Below are 22,502 nucleotides of genomic sequence, written 5' to 3'. Positions count from 1 at the left end.
ACACTGAGCATAAGGCTGATGCTGGGCTGGATCTCATGACCTTGTGATCATGAAACAAAATCAAAGGTCAGGTGATTAACAGACTGAGCCACCCAGGCACCCCTGAATTGGCTTTTTGTGTTTTCTTGTAGCTCACTGAGTTTACTTAAAACTGCTATTTTGAATTCTTTTTTGGATAAACTACTGATCTTCATGTGTTTGAAATCAATTACTGGAAGATTATTGTGATCATTTTGTGGTATCATATTTCCTTGACTTTTTATATTCTTTGAAGTTTTACATTGCTGTCTTTGCATTTGAAGTAGTCTTTAATGACTACCTTTCCAGTGTATCCAAACCTGATTTTGTTTTGTTTTGTTTTGTTTTTGCTCTGGTGGTGTGCTGGAACTTTACTGTAGGAAATCTAGTTTTTCTAAAAAAGCTCTTTTGTCAATGGGTGATTATCTAAGTGTTTTCCAGGGGCTCCCAGATGTGGTTGAGAGGAAGGGGCTGGAGCCAGTCTATGGGCTATTGCTGGGTCCATAGCTGGGACTGTAGTGAGTGTGCCTGTTATCTGATGCATGGGTAGGCAAGAGTTTTCCTGCGTCCCTTGGTTTATGGTGCTTGGTTCCACAGCTCCTACAAAGAGGTCCACAGCTGCTTTGTCACCACAAAGACATTGTATTGTAGTTGTATATTGATCAGTCTTTGAAGCAAGGGATGTGTATTTGCTTATATATGGTTGGACTTCATAACTGTTCTGTGAACTAATAAATGAATTGAAATGGGTAGCAGAATTTTACAAAAAATTGGGTTTTTTTTAATTCTTGACCAGTGAAATTATTAGAAAACATTGGCTTTTTAAATCTTTAAAAAAAATTTTTAAAAGATTTTTTTAAATTAAATTTAATTTTTTCCCAGTGCTCCAATATTCATTGTTGATGGACCACACCCAGTGCTCCATGCAATATGTGCCCTCCTTAATACCCACCACCAGGCTCAACCAATCCCCCACCCCCACCCCTCCAAAACCCTCAGTTTGTTTCTCAGAGTCCACCACTCTCGTGGTTTGTCTTCCCCTCCGATTTCCTCCAACTCACTTTTCCTCTCCATCTCCCAATGTGCTCCATGTTATTACTTGCTCCACAAGTAAGTGAAACCATATGATAATTGACTCTCTCTGCTTGACTTATTTCACTCAGCATAATCTCCTCCAGTCCCGTCCATGTTGATACAAAAGTTGGGTATTCACCCTTTCTGATGGAGGCATAATATTCCATTGTATATATGGACCATATCTTCTTTATCCATTCGTCTATTGAAGGGCATCTTGGCTCTTTCCACAGTTTGGGGATTGTGGCCGTTGCTGCTATGAACATTGGGGTACAGATGGCCCTTCTTTTCACTACATCTGTATCGTTGGGGTAAATACCCAGTAGTGTAATTGCAGGGTCAGAGGGAAGTTCTATTTTTAATTTCTTGAGGAATCTCCACACTGTTCTCCAAAGTGGCTGCACCAACTTGCATTCCCACCAACAGTGTAAGAGAGTTCCCCTTTCTCCACATCTTCTCCAACACTTGTTGTTTACTGTCTTGTTGATTTTGGCCATTCTAACTGGTATAAGGTGGTATCTCAATGTGGTTTTGGTTTGAATCTCCCTGATGGCTACCGAAGATGAACATTTTTTCATGTGTCCATTAGCCATTTGTATGTCTTCTTTGGAGAAGTGTCTGTTCATGTCTCTGCCCATTTTTTGATGTGATTTTCTGTTTTGTGTGTGTTAAGTTTGAGGAGTTCTTTATAGATCTTGGATATCAGCCTTTTGTCTGTAGTGTCATTTGCGAATATCTTCTCCCATTCCATGGGTTGTCTCTTTGTTTTGTTGACTGTTTCCTTTGCTGTGCAGAAGCTTTTTATCTTGAGGAAGTCCCAAAAAGTTCATTTTCACTTTTGATTCCTTTGCCTTTGGAGAAATGTCTTGAAAGAAGTTGCTGTGGCCGATGTCAAAGAGGTTACTGCCTATGTTCTCCTCTAGGATTTTGATAGATTCCTGCCTCACATTGAGGTCTTTTATCCATTTCGAGTTTATCTTTGTGTATGGTATAAGAGAATGGTCAAGTATTTATTTGAGAGAGAGGGATAGAGAGTAAGAAATAGCATGAGAAGGGAGAAGACCACTGAGCCAAAGGAAGTGGCTTAACCAACTGAGCCACCCAGGCTCCCGAAAACATTAGCTTTTTAATGGATGTTTTAAATGGATTTTTTTAAAATAGTGCTCCTGCTTTGGATATAAAGGAAGTAAGGAAAGGGGATAAAGAAAAACAAACATCAAAAGAATCTGTGATTACATCAAGGTTTGAGAAAGCCCCTTCTCTAACTTCTCATCCTCTACAAATGAATGATGACAACACTTCAAGTGGAATGGATCAGGATGAAGGAAGGTAAAATCTACAAATTCTTTATTTCCTTCTGAAGGAATTTTAACAGTGATTACTTTTTATGGAAATAAAATGCTGTAGCGTAGGTACAAGTGAAGACAAGAAATACTCAAGTATATCAGACACACTGCTTCAAAGGTTAAGATGAGGACAAGTGACTTTGACAAGGAGCAGTTTCAATAGTCACCATGGAAGCTGGACTGTAATGAATAAACTTAAAGAACTCCTTAAAGAATTTTTACAGGGAAAGGTAATAGAGAAATGGATGATATGAAAAAGAATGTGGAGTTCAAAAGAATTTTCTTTATTTTTTAATTTTAAGATGGGAGCTTTTAGAATACCTTTGTATGCTCCCGGAAATGATCCAATGGAGATAGGCATGGCTATTTTATTTAATTTTTTTCACATTTCCAAATGTTAGAAAGCTTATTGATTGTATTACATTCTTTTAAAGATGATATAGTAATTGTCCTTAGTATTCCTATTCTTGTAGTTTTGTGTCAAGAAATTGTTTATTCAGAATTGGTTCCACCGTGGAGTATTCTCATATAATTGAATATGCAGATACTATCATTCATTCACTTAAAACTATACATATAATAGTAAATATACAAACCTTAGGCCATTCTGAATAGAACTAATCATTCCTTGATAATTTTTTTAGATTTTATTTATTTATTTGACAAACAGAGATCACAAGTAGGCAGAGAGGCAGGCAGAGAGAGAGACGAAGGGAAGCAGGCTCCCTGCTGAGCAGAGAGCCCGTTGTGGGGCTTGATCCTGGACCCTGGGGTCATGACCTGAGCTGAAGGCAGAGGCTTTAACCCACTGGGCCACCCAGGCGTCCCCATTCCTTGATAATTTCAGATATTCAGTGCCTTTGACAGTATCATGAATAGCTATGGTTTTATTAGGGACTTTGAATTATCTGGTTATATTTACTTAATATTTGTTTAGATTCTGGGGGAAGGGGAAAGATTTTATTTATAATTGAAAAAAAAACTATCAATCTATCATAGATTATTACTTTTGGTTTATAAAGTTCTAAATTACAAAGCTGAAGATTCCTGTACCAACAGTGTCATTGACACCTACATAGTATACTCAATAAGTGTCTGTTTGTGAATAAACAGTTGAATGAATAAATGAATGTGCATTGATCAACTTATTTAGAAGAAGCAAATCTTGAGTTGTTTGAAAGTAGATTTTCAATATTGCCTACATATGAAGTTTTTTATTTAAAAAAATGGTTAAGATTCATGAATTATTATTTACAATTATAGCTAAAAATGGAATACGCATAGATTCATTTGCTATCAGATTACTTAAAAACACTTAAATATTACTTTCACCATATACTGTAAAACACGTGTTTTGAAGGCACATTTCCTGGATTTGAATTCTGGGTCTACTCCTGACCACCTGTACCAGCTTTGGGAAGTTACTTTTTTCTGTGCCTCATTTTCTTCCTGTGTAAAATACCCAATATAATTACCTACGTTTATAAGATTGTTGTGAGGCTTAAAATACCTTTAAAACATGTGAAGTTTTCATAATAATGCATAGTATTTACACAGTAGATCCTCAAAACACTAATATCATGATTATCAAAAAAGGGTTTCTTTCATATAAGAACTTAACTTGCACTTTCCAAATAGTTTTTAGAACCAGTAAAAGCTTGTTTTTATTGAAAATGATGACAAAAAATGTGGTATGTTTCTTCATGTCAAATAATGCAAGTAACGTTATGATTTTCCTTTGCTTTTTGTCAGTGTGATCTAAATTTAATGCTTTGTTAACATTATTAATAATATAGTTTAGATATGATTTAGATATTCTTTGTATGTTAAGTATTTAATATTTGCCTGAAAAGAATTGATTTTTTTTTAGATCTGCAAAGGAAACATCTAGTGACAAGGAAAAGGTAAATATATACATATAATTTTTTTCATTTATTTTTAAATTTTTATTTTATTACGTTATTTTGATAAATAATGTTTATCAGAAATATTATTCCATGATAAAAAATTACTTTAGGAAAGGCATAGTGAAAAAAGAGAAAATCTGCCTTTGTTGTACAGACATATACGTTGAAAAAGTTGTTCAGAAACACTAGTTATTGATAAAGGTCATTTTGATAAAAATCAGTCCTTTTGAAAGTACCTTTTTTTTACTCTTGTAAAAAGATACGGGTATTTATCATCTCTCTACACTTAGTATATTTTATCAACATTTAGGGGACATTTTGAAGTAGTATTATTTATTTGTAGGTCAAAAAGCAAATTGATTCTATGGATGACTTTGATGACTTAACTCTGTCATCTGAAACAATTTCGGAGGGTTTCCACATGCCTTGCTCTAATCATATGACTTGCATGTCGCTAATTGAACAACATCGCATGGATTGTAAAGGTAAGACCCTTGTGTAAATATGAAGCCTTTGTATGTACATTACTATAGTAATATGTGCACTTCTTGTCTAGTGCTGTACCATACAACACTGATGTGTTATAGAGCTACTCATCTCAGAAATACGTTTTATATGAAAATAGAGAAATGTTGAATACTCTTAGCCAAAGAGCTGTAATTTCCACTATGTTTTTCGTCATGGCAATGGCACACCTGATGTGTGTTAACTCTCCTCTTGTGTGCCTTCACCCAAGGTCAGGTCAGGTTACCACTACATTTGTCCTAGAAAACTGAAACGACCCAGGACTGTTTTCCCTGGCATTCCACTTCCCAGAATCTTGGTCTACACTGCAACCATAGTTACCATATATTTTTAAAAATTTATATTTCATCACGTGACCCCCTTGCTTAAAGCTTAGTTATTACGTCTCATCGTTCTGGGGTGAAAAACCACAGTTCTCAGCTTCATCTTGGATTGTTTCATATTCTTCTGTCCGTGTCTCAGCCACTGTTTTAGATATTTTTTCTTATAATAGAGGTTTTTTTCCCCTCAACAGCTTAAGTTAGGGCAACTGCACATTATGAAGTGTATAATTTGATAGTTTTGACATATGTATATGCATATGAAACCTTAACTGTAATTCAGGCAGGTAATAACCCTTAAGTCTCGTGTCTCTTTGTATTCCCTCATTATGAAACTGCCGAATGGTTTTCTAAAGTAGTTGCACCATTTCCAATTCCCACTAGCAATGTGTAAGAGTTCTGATTTCTCCCTATATATTCATGAACACTTAGTATTGTCAGTTTTTTAAGTCTTAGATGTTCCGATGGGTCTGTAGTATATGTATCATTATGGTTTTAATATACATTTCCCTAATAACTTATAATGTTGAGCATATCTTCGTGGGCTTATTTGCCATCTGTATATCTTCTTTGAACTGTCCAAATCCTTTGTCATTTTAAAAATTAGGTTTTCTTGGGGCACCTGGGTGGCTCAGTGGGTTAAAGCCTCTGCCTTCGGCTCAGGTCATGATACCAGGGTCCTGGGATCGAGCCCCGATATCGGGCTCTCTGCTCAGTGGGGAACCTGCTTCCTCCTGTCTCTCTGCCTGCCTCTCTGCCTACTTTTGATCTCTGTCAAACAAATAAATAAAACCTTTTAAAAAATTAGGTTTTCTTACCTGTTGAGTTTAGAGAATTCTTTGTATATTCTAGATATAGTTCCTTTATCACCTGTATTTTTTTTTTTGCAAACATTTTCTCCCAGTCTGTGACTTTTCATTCTCTCAGCAGTATCTTTTGAAGAGCAGTTTTTCTTTTTGATGAAGTCCAGTTTATACCTTTGTTCTTTTATGGATTTTTGCTTTTGGTGTTCCTATCTGAGGAATCTTTGCCTAGCACAAGGTCAGAGGTTTTCTCTCACGCTTTCTTTTAGAAGTTTCGCAGTTGAATAACAAAGTTTTATAGTTTTAGGTCTTACATTTAGATCTGTGATCCATGAGATCCACTTTTTTTTTAAAGATTTTATTTGTTTATTTATTTATTTGACAGAGAGGGAGAGCATGAGCAGGGGGAATGGCAGGCTGAGGGAGAGGGAGAAGCAGGCTCCCTGCTGAGCAGAGAGCTGGACACAGGACTCAGTCCCAGGACCCGAGATCATGACCTGAGCCAAAGGCAGCCACTTAACTGACTGAGCCATGCAGGCACTCCCATTTTGAGTTCTTTTTTATTTAAGATACAGGGTATGGATCCAGGTTCATTCTTGAACTTGGTAAGTTTACTTATTAGTTTTAGTAGCTTTTTAAAAAATTCTGTCAGATTTTTCTATATAACCAAAGTTTATCAAACTTTTTTTAACTACTATTTTACTAATTTCTTCAGGTGGAGCCAAAGGTCATCAGTTTGAGACTTTTCTTCTTTTTTAGTATATACATTCAGTGCTATAAATGTTCATGTGAGTGCTGCTACTGCAGGATTCCAGAAATTCTTAGGTGTTATATGTTCATTCCCATTCAGTTCAGAATATTTTCTAATTTCTTTTTTCCTTACTTCTTTGACCCAGGGGTTATTTAAAGATTTTATTTATTTGAGAGAGAGAGATAGAGAGTGAGAGAGAGAGAGCGAGAGCGAGCGAGTCTTAGAGCAGACTCCCCTCTAAGCAGGGAGCCCAGTGTGGGGCTTGATCCCAGGACCCTGAGATCATGACCTGAGCCGAAGGGAGACACTTAACCAACTGAGCCACCCAGGCGCTCTGACCCAGGGTTTATTTAGATGGGCGTTAATTAGTTTGCAAATATTTGAGTATTCTCCAGAGATATTTTTATTCTTGATTTCTAATTTCATTTCTTTGTGGTCACAAAACACACTCTTATGACTTCAGTTCTTTTGACTTACTCCTTTTATTAGAATTTATTTTATGACCCAGAATATAGTCTCTTTTGGTAAGTGTTCCACGGATGCTTGAGAAGAACGGTAGTGTTCAAGTCTACGAAGTCCTTGCTGATTTTCTGCCTACTGAACTCTCAGACTATAATTGTGAATTTGCTTGTTTCTCTGAAGTTCTGTCAATTTTTACTTTATGTATTTTGAACCTATTAATAGATGCATAAACATTTAGGTTTATTATGCTTCCTTTAGTTGACCCTTTTATCATTATTAAATGAACTTATTTATTGCTGCTAATGTTTTTGCTTTGAAATCTATTTTGTCTGGTATTAATGTAACCGCTCAGGCTCAGCCTTCTTTTGCCAAGTGTTAGTGTGGTCTATCATATTTCTGGCCCCTTAACACATTTGTAGTTTTTACATTTAAAGTGCATTTTTTTTATAGGTGGCAGATAGCTGGGTCTTCCTTTTTTATCCATTTTGACAGTCTGCCTTTTCATTGAGACTTTTAGACCATTTTCATTTACTGTGATTATTGATGTAGTTGATTTGAATCTGTCATCATGTTGTTTGACTTCAATTTGTCCTTTCCGATCTTCATTCCATTCTCTTCTTTTTCTGATTTCTTTTGGATTAAGCAAGTAATTTTTATGATTTAGTTTTATTTATGTGTTTATGTGTATGTATGTATTTCGCTTACTAGCTGTAACTCTTTAGTTTTGCTATTTTGGTGATTAGGGCCTAAAGTATATGATGTAAGCATCATAGTCCTCCATCTAGTAATGTTATAACACATCATATGTCGTTTAAGAAAATTATAAAGGTTTACTTTCTTTTCTTCACTCCTAGCCAGATCCTTCTGGATCTGTGGGTTTAGAGTTTTCATTAAGTTTAGAAAGGTTTTGGCCATTTTTTCTTTTCTTTTTTTAAAGATTTTATTCATTTATTTGAGAGAGAGAAGGAGAGAGAGAGAGAGAGAGAGAGAGTGCAAGCACAAGCCAGGGGGGAGGGGCAGAATGAGAGGGAGAAGCAGATTCCCCTCTAATTGGGGAGTCCAACACTGGGCTTGATCCTAGGACCCTGAGATCGTGAGATCATGAGATCATGACCTGAGCTGAAGGCAGACGCCCACTGACGAATCCACTCAGGTGCCCCCCTCATTTTTTCTTCGAATATTTTTTTCTAGTTCCTTTCCTCTGCCTCTTTGGGAAATTGTATATTAGCTTCTCACAGTTTTCAGATGTCAAACTTCAGTCTTTTATTTTGAGCTGTCTCATATGTGTTTATTGGAAAATCCAGTGTGTTTTTCATGTGTGATATAATTTACATCTCTGTAAGTGCTATTTAGTTTTTAAAAAATAGCTTCTATGCCTCCACTTACCTTTTTATGCTTTCTTTGGAGTTCTAGCTAAGTTAGTGACAAACAGTTTGATCCTTTCCCGTCCTGCTCTTATGAATTGTTAGGTGAATCCAGAGTAGTGTTCAGCCTAGAGCTCATAATTCCCCACTGCTGAGGCACGACCTACTTACGCTATTCATTGTGCTGCGGGTTATGAGTTTTTCCAGCATGGCTAATGGGGATAGATACTGCCCCTGGTGCCGTGTGAGCACCAGGCAGGGTTTCCTCTGCTCTTTCCAGATGGATCTTTCCCCTGGTCACAGGAGATTTCCTTACGTGCATGCATTGGTTATTACTCTTCTGTTCTCCGGGGTTCGTTCTTTTTTCTGCTTTCTCCTCGCCAGTGCTTTGACCGCTGATCTCATCTGTCTTGGTTTCACCGGACTCAGTTTCATCACCTCAACTCAGGGAGTCTGGTGGAGTCTATCTCAGTTTTTTCACCTGTGTCATGGCCTGGAAATTGTGCCAAGGCAGTGAGCTCCAGTATGTGTTAGGCTAACTTCTTGTGTTTTCAGGGATCATTGTCCTTCATTGCCTGAATTCCTTTTTCTTGAAAGTGATTTTAAAGTGTATTTTACCTGTTTTTGTTTGGCTTTTTTCAGGTAGGAAGATAAATCAGTACCTGTTACTCCATCTTGGCCAGAAGCAGATTGCAATAGAACTTTGGCACATGCTGTAGACTGTCTTTAATGCTCTCCTTCCTCCTTTGCTCACGTGTTTCCTGCTCCTCCTTCATTTCTCAGAATAGTTATCTCTTCCTCAGGGAAATCTTCCCTTCCTACCGTAGATCAAGTTATGTTATGTGATCCTAGAACTCTTTTATTATAGGAACTATCTGAATTCCTAATTGTTTTCTCCTTCCCTAGACTTTAAGCTAAATACAAGCCAGAGATCTGCAGAGCTTAGTGTAATATCTTTTGCTTTTTAAAAAATTTTATTTATTTGAGAGACAGAGTGCATAAGAGGGGCAGGGGCAGGGAGAGAAGCAGACTCCCCACTGAGTAGCGAGCCCAATGGAGAGTTTGATCCCAGGACCCTGAGATCATGACCTGAGCTGAAGGCAGATGCTTAACCAACTGAGACACCCAGGCATCCCAGTAATATATTTCATATTGAAATCCTTCAATATATATTTGTTTAATGTATGAATGAATGAATGTGAAAGCATACAGTCCTTTATATGCAAAAGTACTCATATATTTTATTCTTTTTCTTTTTTAATATTTAATTAATTTATTTGAGAGTGAGCATGACTAGGGGTGTGGTAAAGAACAGAGGGGTAGGGAGGAAGGGTGGAAAGAATCTCAAGCAGACTCCATGCTGAGTGGAGCCCGATGCAGGGCTCGATCCAACGACTCTGGGATTATGTCTGACCTGAGCTGAAACCAAGTGTTAGATGCTTAACCAGCTGAGCCACCCAGGTGCCCTATATATTTTATTTGTTTTTGTTTTTTCTCTGATGTAGATCCTGTCAGTTTATTGAAAATCCAGGAGGCGGTTCTTTCATATGAAAGATTAATAGATCTTAAAAAATATCACTGTGAACAACTTAAAAGAGAAAATAAAAAAATGGAAAATAAGGCTAATGAACTACAAAAGGAGCTATTAGAAACAAAAGAAATGATATCGAAGTTAGAGCTTCAAAAAGTGGAATGGGAGCAAGAACTCTACTGTTTGAGGTATGATATCTTGGTTTTAAGGAAATACTTGAACTATTTACTTTTTTTTTTTTTTTTTTTAAGATAGGCTCCACACCCAATATATGTGGGGCTTGAACTCACAGCCATGAGATCAAGAGTCACATGCTCTACCAGTTGAGCCAGCCAGGCACCCCTAGAATTATTTACTTTTATACTACAGATGTGTAGAAGTTTTAAAATTGCTAACTTACCTTCTGGGATTTTATAGGGAAGAAAACTTCTTTAGTATTGTGAAGTATGAGATTCTTCAAAATAATACAGCAAGTTCTTAACAGCTTTTAATAATTTAATGAATATTCCAAATATAATTTTAATGACCATATAGAAATCCACCATGTGGAAACCTCATTATTTAACAAATTGAATTTTGGGTTTTTTACCCCCATTTTTCTATACTTTAATTAATGCTGTAAGCAATGTTTTTTTATATAAATCTGTTTATACATTTCTGGTTACTTGGAATAAATTCTTCAATGTACTATTGTTTACTTAAAGTATAAAAATTTTTAAAAATGTTCTTTCATCCTATTTTTAAATTGGACCCATCAACAGGGTATAAAATGGCCATTTTTCTCGAGACAGAAAACATTTTTAAAATTAGTTTTTCTAAAACTAATTTTAGTGTGACTAAAAAGTAAAATGGAAAAGGACTACTGCTATGTTTTTTCAGCATCTCTCTTATATGTTGATAAAATTAATTCAAAAGCCTATGCTGCAAGCACATATTACTCTTTATTGTTTACTTAATATAGATCCTGTGTTGTTATAAAAGGGGTTTTTAAATGATTTATTAAATGGATAGTAGGGGAAACAAATAATACATTATATGTTAATAAAAAAAAAAAACTGATAAGGGGTACCTGGATGGCTCAGTTGGTTACGTGTCTGCCTTTGACTCAGGTCATGATCCCAGGGTGCTGGGATTGAGTCCCCCATTGGGTTTCTTGCTCAGCGGGGAGCCTGCTTTTCCTTCTCCCTCTGTCTGCTACTCCACCTTTTTGTGCTCTCTCTATCAAATAAATAAATAAAATCTTTAAAAAAATGAAATGAATAATAATCAATAAGGTAAATTGAGAGTATTGCAGAAGAAGAAACATAAAAATTATAGGGCAACAAATATTCGACTCCCTAGCCTGGTCCTGGATCACAGTAATCTGCAGGTGTATGTTGTGTAAATGCATCTGCAGATACTGTCTTACACGGCTGTACCTGTGATGTTTCATGAAGTAGCAATTTACTTGTAGTGAATTATAACTTTTTTATAAACAGCAACTTCTCTTTTTTAAATAGTAACTAAATTATCTCTTCTAATGGAGGAGTAATTAGGACTATGTAGAAAAAACAATAATTTTCCATTCTTTCTTGAATAATTTCAAAATTCCTTTCCCTACAATGTCTCCCACAGTTATTACTGACTAAAACTTAGTACTAAGCAGCACAATGCTTTTTCATTGCTTCTTTTCAACTATATATATCTTTTGGAAGAGATTGAAGTGAGAAATTAAAAACATGAGCCCTAGAAAGGAAAAAAAAATTGAGAATGTAGAAATTTCATTTGGATAAAAAAACAGCATATGTGGAAGCAGATCATAACATGAGTTTTTTATTGCTTACAAAACAAATTTTAAAATAAGCACATTTATTTGCAGGTTTACTTTAAAACAAGAAACCGAGAACAGAGCAATTGCTGAAATGTTACATGAAAAGATTCGGGAGCAACTAACAAGAGAAGAAGAGCAGTATAAGAAAGAAGTTGAAATGAAACAAGAACTTGAACTTAATCTTAGAGCACTAGATATGGAATTGAGGACTGTAAGAAATAATTTCAATCAGGTAAGTCTTTGATAAAAATTTCATATTTCCATCACTATTATTTATAATACCCTTTGATTTAATGTATATTACTTAGGTATAAAGTAGATAAAAATTTAGTTTTATACTAATAGGAACTATGATATTTATAGCTAAGATCATTAATTTATTGGAATTCTTGGCTTCTCGTATAAACGCTATGTCTATTTTCTGAATGAAGGGATGGAGGGTAAATTGAGATAAATATGCATGTTGGCTTTTTTTTTTTTAAGATTTTATTTATTTTTAGAGAGAGAGCATGAGTAGGGGAATGTGTAGAGGGGGAGGGAAAGGGAGGGATAAGAATCTCAAGCAACTCTGAGTGCAGAGCCTGACTCAGGGTTGATCTTAAAACCTTGAGATCATGACCTGAGCTGAAACCAAGACTGGGACACTTAACCAACTGAGCTACCCAGGCACCCCAGTTTTGGATTTTTTATATTAAAGTACAGGCTAAATCACCTTGAGACTATGATGGAATTAGTTAAATGCTTTGTAAAGAAATTTTATTTCACATACTGTATCTACCTGTATTTTTACTCTATGACAAATATAGCTGTCATTTAAATTAAAATTTGAGTTATTCGTGTAGGATAAAAATCCTTGTATTTAAAAAGGCTACTTCTTTTGAACTTTTTTTTTTAAGTTCTCTTAAGCTTTTGACTTTTTTTTTTAATGGTGTCATCCAAAATTCTAATGAAAATATGTCTTTAGGTTGTGGAAGAACGGTATGATACTGAGAAACAACTTTGTCGAAAACAGGATGCCAGAATATTACGAGATGGAATTCTAAACAATCACCTTTGCAAACAAAAAGAGATAGAAATGGATAACAAAATGAGTTCTGGGGTATTTTCTTTAGTTATTTTGAAGTACACGTGTGTATGTATTTGTATGTATATATATTTTATTTTCTGAAATTATTGTTTTTTCTCTCTGTGTGTGTGTACATATACATATATATATATATTTCTCCATGTGTATATATATGTATACATATATATGTATATATATGTGTGTTTGTATATATATATATTTTCTCCATGTATATATGTATATATATATTTAAAAGCCAACACTCCAAGCATAGAGGATTTTTAAAGCATGCATATTTTGAAATTGAGATTCAATTAAGTGGATTAACTTGACAGTTAGCTCCAGATTTCCCAAATGAACTGAATAAAAAGTACAGTATCTCAGTACTTTTTATACATATATACATAAGTATAAGTATATATTTATAAGTATAAATATATATATATACATACATATATACTTTTATACATTTATACATTTATGCAAGCTATACATGGTAGCTTTTTATACATTTTAGGTTGGCATAATTTTATTCTTATTTATATAAATTTGAATTTTTAGTCTGAAATCATGTATTCTTATGACCTTTTAATCTTTTGAAGGCCCTTACTTTTCATTAAATCATAATTTGGGACGACTGTAATGAGCTTTAGCAAAACTATATTTGATTTAATCTTCCCACTGCTATTTATAATTTTTAAGCAATTTCACAAATAATTTGCTCATTTCAAAGCTCAATTACTATCATTTGGGCATAAGTTTGTCCAACACAAAGAGAATTGTATCTCTGTAATTTATTAATTGGGCATTGCATCTCCATTTTCAGATTAATGAGGGGTGGCAGGATTCTTGTGTAGCAGGAATGGAGGTCAGGGAGAGAGGTGAAAGCCAGTCATCTAGGGTCTTGAAGGCCATTAGAATGACTTCACTTATGTTCTGAGATAGTTATCTGTTAAAAGGATTTGAGCAGAGGATTGAACCTGTGAGGAACTCCGACATTAATTGAAGCCTCTAATAAAAAAGAGGGAAAACATTTCATACTGTAGAATTTACCAAAGTTAGTTCCACCTATATAGCCATTTCTTTCTGAGACTTCAGTAGCTTGGGAAGCTTTGGGAAAATTCATCCACAAGGAATGGATAGTGGGGCTGAATTAATTATCTAAGTACCATAATACTGACTAGGCAGGATAACATCTTTTTGTGTCTTTAACCAAATTCATTAAACAGCCATAATGTGTACATGTTAGGAAAAGGAGATGAATTGACGTTTGTAGTGAAATTTTCCAAGTACATAGGTTAAAGTTATATATTGTTAATGTAATTTAATAGTAAGATGATTTATAAAACCAGTAACAGAAATGTCTTATTAGGTAGTTGTGAGAAAACTTCAAGAAGAACTGGCCGATACCCTAAAAAAACTATCTATGTCAGAGTCTTCACTGGAGGTGACATCACGTTGTCGTATGAATTTAGAAGATGAGGTACAGGACTTAAAGAAAAAACTGGCTCAGAGTAGGAATCAGGTATGTATGAAATGTAACATGTCAAGTTAATCTGTAGTTGGTTAAATAATATGAAGTGTTTTAGGATGCTTATTTCCATGGACCACTTTCTTCTGTATTTTCGTTACAATTAATTTAGTACAATTTTAGTATCTTCACAATGTACTTATTTCTTAAACTTTGACTTTCATTCTGTTATTTCTGTTATACATTTTTTTCTTATAGTAGTTACCCTTGAAAGTTGAAATTTACACATCATTCCTCACAGAAATTGGGACTTTTTCCCTACTAAATAATTTTTTTAAAGACTTATTTATTTATTTGTGGTCCGGTGAGGGGGTTGGAAAGGCAGAGGGAGACGGAGAGAATTTCAAGCAGACCCCTGCCCAGCAAGAGCCCCATGCTGGCTTGATTCCATGACCATAAGGTCATGACCTGAGCTAAAATCCTGAGTTGGCTGCTTAACCAACTGAGCCACCCAGGTGCGCTAAACAATGTTTTTTAATGATATCTCTGTTACCATGATGAGCTAAGCCATGTAAAAGCAGAAGATAATGTTTAATAGAATGTTTCAGGAAATTATCTTATTTTTCATCTTTACTTTTTTGAATGGATACAGAATCTGTACTGATTTCAGGGTAACTTGTACAGAAAAGTGATTTCACAAACCAGTTGAACTTAGGCATTTCCTTCATTTTCTTTTCCTTTTCAATATATAATAAATGCACAGAAATATTTAGATCATGTATACTATATACACCCAAAAGAGAGAATTAAGAAAATTATCTATGTCTTGCCATTGGATTTTTTTTAAAGCTTTATTGAGATAGAATACACATTCCATACATTTCACCCATTTAATATGTGTAGTTCAATGTTTCTGAGTATATTGATAGAGTTGTGCAACCATTATTGCCATCAACTAGAACATTTTAATAACCCTGAAAAGAAACCCGTAATCCTTGCCCCCAGGCTCAGGCAACCACCAGTCTACTTCCTGCCTCTATAGAGTTGCCCATTCTGAATATTTCATATATAGGGAATCACACAATGTGTGGTCCTTTGTGACTAGCTTCCTTCGCTTAATGTTTTTGGGGTTCATCTGTGTCATAGCATATATCAGTGCTCCATTCCTTATTATCAAACAGTACTCCATTGTGGGCTAAAACCCTTGTTCATTCATCATTTGATGCACCTTTGGGTTGTTTCCACTTTTTGGCCGTTGATAATGCTGCTGTGAACGTTCATTTAGTTATTGTCTGGACATCTCATTTTATTTCCCTGCTATCACATTTTATCCTCTCAGTTAATTGGGTTGATTTCACCATCTCTCAGTATTTTTTTTAAATTAACATATAATGCATTATTTCTTTCAGGGGTACAGGTCTGTGACTCATCAGTCTTACACAACTCACAGCACTCAGCATAGCATATACCCTCCCCAATGTTCATCACCCAGGCACCCCATCCCTTGCACCTCCCTCCCCTCCAGCAACCCTGTTTGTTTCCTGAGATTAAGAGTTTGTCTCCCTCCCTGGTCCCATCTTGTTTCATTTTTTCCTTCCCTACTCCCCAAACCCCCCACATTGCCTCTCAACTTGCTCATATCAGAGAGCTCATATCATAATTGTCTTTCTCTGATTGACTTATTTCGCTCAGCATAATACCCTCCCTTTAGTTCCATCCACATCATTGCAAATGGCAAGATTTCATTTCTTTTGATGGCTGCATAGTATTCCATAGTGTATATATACCACATATTCTTTATCCATTCATCTGTTGATGGACATCTAGGTTCTTTCCATCATTTGGCTATTGTAGACATTGCTGTTATAAACCTTTGGATGCATGTGCCCCTTTGGATACCTACATTGGTATCTTTAGGGTAAATACTCAGTAGTGTGGTTGCTGGTCATAGGGTAGCTCTATTTTCAATTTCTTGAGGAACCTCCATGCTGTTTTCCAGAGTGGCTGCACCAGCTGACATTCCCACCATTCCCACCATTCCCACCAGTGTAGGGGGGTTCCCCTTTCTTCACATCCTTGCCAACACCTGATGTTTCCTGACTTGTTAATTTTAGCCATTCTGACTAGTAGGAGATGGTATCTCAGTGTAGTTTTGATTTGTATGTCCTTGATGCCAAGTGATGTTGAGCACTTTTTCATCTGTCTGTTGGCCATTTGGGTGTCTTCTTTACAGGAATGTCTGTTCATGTCCTCTGCCCGTTTCCTGATTGGATTATTTGTTCTTGGGTGTTGAGTATGATAAGTTCTTTATAGGTTTTGGATACTAGCCCTTTATCTGATATGCCATTTGCAAATATCTTCTCCCATTCTGTCAGTTGTCTTTTGGTTGTGTTGACTGTTTCCTTTGCTGTGCAAAGAGCTTTTGCTCTTCATGAAGTCCCAATAGCTCATTTTTGCCCTTGCTCCCCTTGCTTTGGGGGATGTTTCTAGGAAGAAGTTGTTGTGGCTGAGGTCAAAGAGGTTGCCGTCTGTGTTCTCCTCAAGGATTTTGATGGATTCCTTTCTCACATTGAGGTCTTTCATCCATTTGGAGTCTATTTTTGTGTGTGGTATAAGAAGATGGTCCAGTTGCATTCTTCTGCTTGGGGTTGTTCAATTTTCCCGACACTATTTGTTGAAGAGACTGTCTTTTTTCCATTGGACATTCTTTCTTGCTTTGTCGAAGATTAGTTGACCATAGACTTGAGGGTCCATTTCTGGGCTCTCTATTCTGTTTCATTGATCTATGTGTCTGTTTTTGTGCCAGTACTACACTGTCTTGATGATGACAGCTTTGTCATAGAGCTTGAAGTCTGGAATTGTGATGCCTTCGGCATCAAGCCCTGCATTAGGCTCCCTGCTCAGCAGAGGGCCTACTTCTCCCTCTTCCTTTGCAGCTCCCCCTGCTTGTGTTCTCTCTGTCTGTCAAATAAACAAATAAAATGTTAAAAATCCCACAAAAACTTAATTATGTTGAGCATCTCATCTTTTTATGTGTGTTATTATCCATTTCTATATCTTCCTTAAAGACTGAATCAATTATTTTGCCCACTTCTTTATTGGATTGTCTTTTCATTATTGTAAGAGTTATTTGCATATCCTAAATACAGATCCCTTATCAGATATAAGATTTTCAAATCTTTTCTCTTATTCAGTAGCTTGACTTTTCACTTTATTGATGGTGACGTTTGAAGCAAAGACGTTTTTAATTTTGATGAAATATACTTAATTTTTTTTGTCTTTTGGTGTCATATCTAAGAAACTGTTGCCAAATCCAGTCACAAATGATACACCTATGTTTTTTTCTAAGTTTTTTTTTTATACTTTTAGCTCTTAAGTTTTGAGTTAATTTTGTATATATGCTATGAGGTAGAGGTTTAATTTTATTACTTTGCATGGGGACATCCATTTGTCCTAGTACCATTTGTTAAAAAGACTATTCTTATTCCATTTAATTGTTTTATACCCTCGTTGTACGTCAGTTCACCGTAATGTAGCAATTTCTTTTTAGATTGTCAATTCTAATACATTGATCTATATGTCTATCCTTATGTCACTGTCCAATCAAATTTTATGAGACATCTTCCCTAGTCGTCTTACAAATTACCACTCACTTATGTAATAATAAAAAGTCACTGTAGGAGAACTTAACTTTACTCCTGTAGACATTTTTTGCTTCTTAAAAAGGAGACTTTTACCAACTTATGCCTTGCTGACTCCATGATCCAATGAGAAGTTAGGCTCAAAAAGCTAGAGTCCTGTTTCTTTTCTCCATTCATATCTTTAGTCTCTCACTCAGTGCCTCGCATATCCATTTTCATCAAATCTTGGTTGTGGGATCTGCTATCTACTATTTACTTCATTACGTTTTATGAACTTGTTATAAAGTGTAGACTCATCCATAAATTTCACCATGTAGGAAGGAAAAGATGAACTCTGGGCCTTCAGCTTTCCTGTTTTGAAATCTTGCTAATCCAGAATTGCAACTCACAATTAGATACTCTTTTGACCTGGTTCTTGTGTATAACACTGGTATTGATCCTGTTCTTGGCAGAGATTCTACATTCTCAGAAAACACAGGTGTCTTTACCTGTCTTCTTTTAGTTTAAATAGAAAGATATGTACTTTAATAGCTCAATACGTAATTAATGGAATAAATATTTATTACATTATTTCCAGAATACAGCTGTAAATTATCAGGTTTTATTTAAAGGCGTTATCAGACACAAATAGTAGATAATCAGTTTAAATTCCAAAAAAAAATTCAAAGCCTGTTTGTATGATATAGGAAAGCTTTGTGGCACAACATAAAGACGAGATGGTCTTACTTACCTCCCCACATAAAAAAGCTTCGAGTAAAATAAAGGAGAAGTTATATTCAATTTAAATAATGCCAAAGGATAGTACATTTCGTTTTCTACTGAAAAGATTAAAAATGATTCCATAATGTTCTCTTTATTTCCTCACTGATGAAAGCTGAATAAAGATTGAGTATTAGATTGGTTAAAAAATACTCAAAGATGCCTATTTCTTTTAGAATTTCAGTTAATGGAGATCAGGTAAAAGGTCAAATTTTGGTTATTAAACTATTTCTAGTTTTTCAGCTATTATACTTCAAATCATATTGTCTCTCTGCTTGCGAATTTTTCTTTTCCCCTAGCTTGTGGGGAAATTCTGGAAAGGTGTTCTGCCAGTTGTAATAATTTATAATTGAAGGGAATCTTAGAAAAATATCTTAAGAGAAAGGAAGAAGGTGGCAGAGTAAGAGGACCCTAGTTTCAACTAATCCCTGAAGAATAACAGAACAAAGTCCACTATTAGAGAGAAGAGGCCACATCAAAGAAGGTAGGAAGTACAGAGATGTGGTTTAGGAGAGAAACAGATCCTGGCGGCTGCAGAGGAGGGGAGTCATGGTCATGGAGAAGGGCAGGAGCGAGACACGGGTCTGCACAAAGAGAACGTTTCCCTGTAGCCACTGACTACACAGGAAAGTGAGAGGAGTATAATGTCATGAGTTCTTACAACTAAGGGGACTTAAAACCTGGAATTCTAAAAGTCACTGGGTTTGGCTGGGATAGAGCCTGTAGGGCACTGTGCTGCTCTTGGAGAGAAGGCAGGCAAACCACCTGGGAACATACAGCATGGAAACAGTGATCTGAACAGTGTCTGGGGCATACAGTAGGGAAATTACTCAGTCTTCTCAGAGCATTTCCCTGAGAGGCAGTGTTCACAGAGACCCCTCTCTAGGAACAAAGAAACCAGCTTGTACCATTTCCCTCCAGTGCCCCTCAGCACAAGCACAGAGCCATCTGTGGGACACAGTGCAGCTCTGACACTGGCTGCTTAATCTGCTTACACCGAGCACCATCCCCTTGCACTCCAGTGGAACTGCCCTGCTCAATCATTCTTGCCTCAGTCCCACCACAGCAGGCCTTTCCCCCAGAAAATCAGCACAAGCCCCTGCCCACACCACATCTGACCAGATTCGGGAGGGCCTCAGTTCCAGTGGAGGTGGTGACAGGTCTCATTTCACAAGCACACCAGAGCACACCTAGTTAAAAGTTGCTACCTTCAGGCCAGGTACTAAACACTGCCCACAGCAGTGAGGGAGAGCCTCTGCAGATGTCTGGCCTGAAGGACAGAGCAGCCAGAACACAACAGCAGAGTGCATGCAGCACACACTAGAGATACTCCCCTAAGCACGAGACCCTGGGCACTACATGACGTCTTTTTTCATAAGTCCATTACTTTCGGGAGCAGATGATGTAACTGGCTTTTTTAACACAGAGAAGCTGGTAGAGACTTAGATAAAATGAGAAAACAGAGGAATTTATCTCAAACAAAAGAACAGGATAAGGCCATGGGTCCAGAGATTGAAGTGAGACAGATGTAAATATCATGCCTGATGGAGGATTTAAAGCAGTGATCATAGGGATACTCACTGGACTTGAGAAAAGAACGGACAACATCAGTGAGACCCTTACAACAGAGATAAAAGAGCTAAAAAAGAATCAGAGATGAAGAGTGGAATAAATGAGATAAGAAACACACCTAATGCAATGAACAGCAGGCTGGAAAAAACAGAGGAACAAATTAACAACTTAGAAGTCAAAGTAATGGAAAGCAATGAAGCCAAAGAAGGGAGAGAAAGAAGAATTATGCAAAATGAGACCAGACCTAGGGAATTCAGTGACTCCATCAAATATAATAACATTCATGTTATAGGAGTCCCAGTAGAAGAAGAGAGGAAAAAAGGTGTAAGAAAAGTTGTTTCTAGAAATAATAGCAGAAAACTTCCCTAATCTAGGGAAGGCAAAAGACATCAAGATCCAGGAGACACAGAAAACTATCAAAATCAACAATAGTAGGCCAACACCAAGACCTATTGTAATTGAATTTGCAAAATATACTGATCAAGAAAACATCTTAAAAACAGGAAAGCAAGTCAGTAACTTCCAGGGGAAACCCCTTAAGGCTAGCAGGAACTTTTTCAGCAGAAACTTTGCAAGCCAGAAGGGAGTGGTATTATCTATTCAACGTGGTGAATGAGAAAAATCTGTAGCCAAGAATACTCTATCCATCAAGCCTATTACTCAGCATAGGAGAGATAGAGTTTCCCAGATTAAAAACTAAATGAGTTTGTGACTACTAAACTAGCCCCACAGGAAATATTAAAGGGGACCCTTTGAGTGGAAAGAAGAGACCAAATGTGACAGTATAAGGGCAGGAAGCACAAAAGTAGCAAAAATGAACATTTATATAAAAAATAAGTTAAGGAACTCAGGAAAAAAGGATATAAAATATAATACCTTACCTAAAGCATGAGGAGAAGAGAAAAGAAAGGGCTCAAACTTAAAGACCAGCAGCTTAATATAGACTGCTATATGCAGAAGAGGTTATATACAAATTATATATCAAAAACCACTAATAGTGGTGCCTGGGTGGCTTAGTTGGTTAAGCATCTGACTTGATCTCAGCTCAGGTCATAATCTCAGGGTTGTGAGATTGAGCCCTGCACTGCACTCTATTCCAGCCATGGAGTCTGCTTAAGATTCCTTTCCCTCTCCCCACTCCACTCATGCCATCTCTAAAAAGAAAACAAAACCACTGATAAACACTCAAAGAGGAGAAAGAAATCCAAATATATCACTAAAGAAAACCAGTAAAACATCGAAGACACAAAAAATGGTCAGAGAAAATCTCTAGAAACAACCACAAAGCAAGTAGTAAAATGAGAAATACATATCTATCAATAATTACTTTGGATATAAATGGGGTAAGTGCTCTAATCAAAAGACATAGGATGTCAGAGTGGATTAAAAAAAAAGAAGAAGAAGAAGGAAAAACAAGACCCATGTATAAGCCGCTTGCAAGAGTTTTCTTTTTGTCATAAGGACACCTGCAGATTGGAAGTCAGGGGATGGAAAAAACATGTATCTTGCAAGTGAATATCAAAAGAAAGCCAGAATAGTAATACTTATGTTGGACAAAATAGAGTCTGAAAGAACGACTATAGTAAGAGACAAGAGCACTATATCATAATAAAGAGGACAGTCTGACAGGAAGAAGAACTATCTATTGTAAATATTTATGCACCCAACATGGGATCACCCAAGTACATAAAACAATTAATGACTAAAATAAAAGGACTAATTGATAATAATACAATAATACTAGGGCCCTTTAATTTTATTATATATGTTTTAAATGAAATTCATTGCTTTTATTCCTAATTGCAAAAGTATCCATGAAGACAATGTACAATTTGGATATTTTAGGAAGGAATAGAAATAATCAATAGTTTATTCTTCTAATCCAAGAGCATGGAATGGTCTTCCATCTTCTTGTGTCTTCTTCAGTTTCTTTAATGAGTGTTCTGTAGTTCCTCCAGTACAGATCCTTTACCTCTTTGGTTGGGTTTATTCCCAGGTATCTTATTGTTCTTGGTGCTATAATAAATGGAATCGATTCTCTAATTTCCCTTTCTGTATTTTCATTGTTAATGTATAAGAAAG

General features: G+C 36.1%; 1 protein-coding gene across 10 annotated transcripts in view; it reads left to right on the top strand.

Moving 5' to 3' along the window:
- Nucleotides 1–22,502, top strand: part of LOC308338017 (ankyrin repeat domain-containing protein 26-like) — a 140,450-nt gene that overhangs the window by 48,049 nt on the left and 69,899 nt on the right. For all 10 annotated transcript variants that reach the window (XR_013966355.1, XR_013966356.1, XM_080831571.1 and 7 more), the window contains 7 exons: nucleotides 2,254–2,421; nucleotides 4,309–4,342; nucleotides 4,689–4,830; nucleotides 10,076–10,289; nucleotides 11,960–12,143; nucleotides 12,876–13,010; nucleotides 14,350–14,502. Coding sequence is in view for 8 of the 10 variants with exons in the window: in XM_080831571.1 (XP_080687697.1) it covers nucleotides 2,254–2,421; nucleotides 4,309–4,342; nucleotides 4,689–4,830; nucleotides 10,076–10,289; nucleotides 11,960–12,143; nucleotides 12,876–13,010; nucleotides 14,350–14,502 (1,030 nt within the window). In the remaining 2 variants the exon portion in view is untranslated. The remainder of the gene's footprint in view (nucleotides 1–2,253; nucleotides 2,422–4,308; nucleotides 4,343–4,688; nucleotides 4,831–10,075; nucleotides 10,290–11,959; nucleotides 12,144–12,875; nucleotides 13,011–14,349; nucleotides 14,503–22,502) is intronic.

The sequence above is a fragment of the Martes martes genome (genome assembly GCF_963455335.1).
Source record: "Martes martes genome assembly, contig: scaffold_135, whole genome shotgun sequence".
NCBI lineage: Eukaryota > Metazoa > Chordata > Mammalia > Carnivora > Mustelidae > Martes > Martes martes.
The sequence above is the reverse complement of the archived record's forward strand: the minus strand, read 5'-3'. Positions and strand labels throughout refer to the sequence as shown.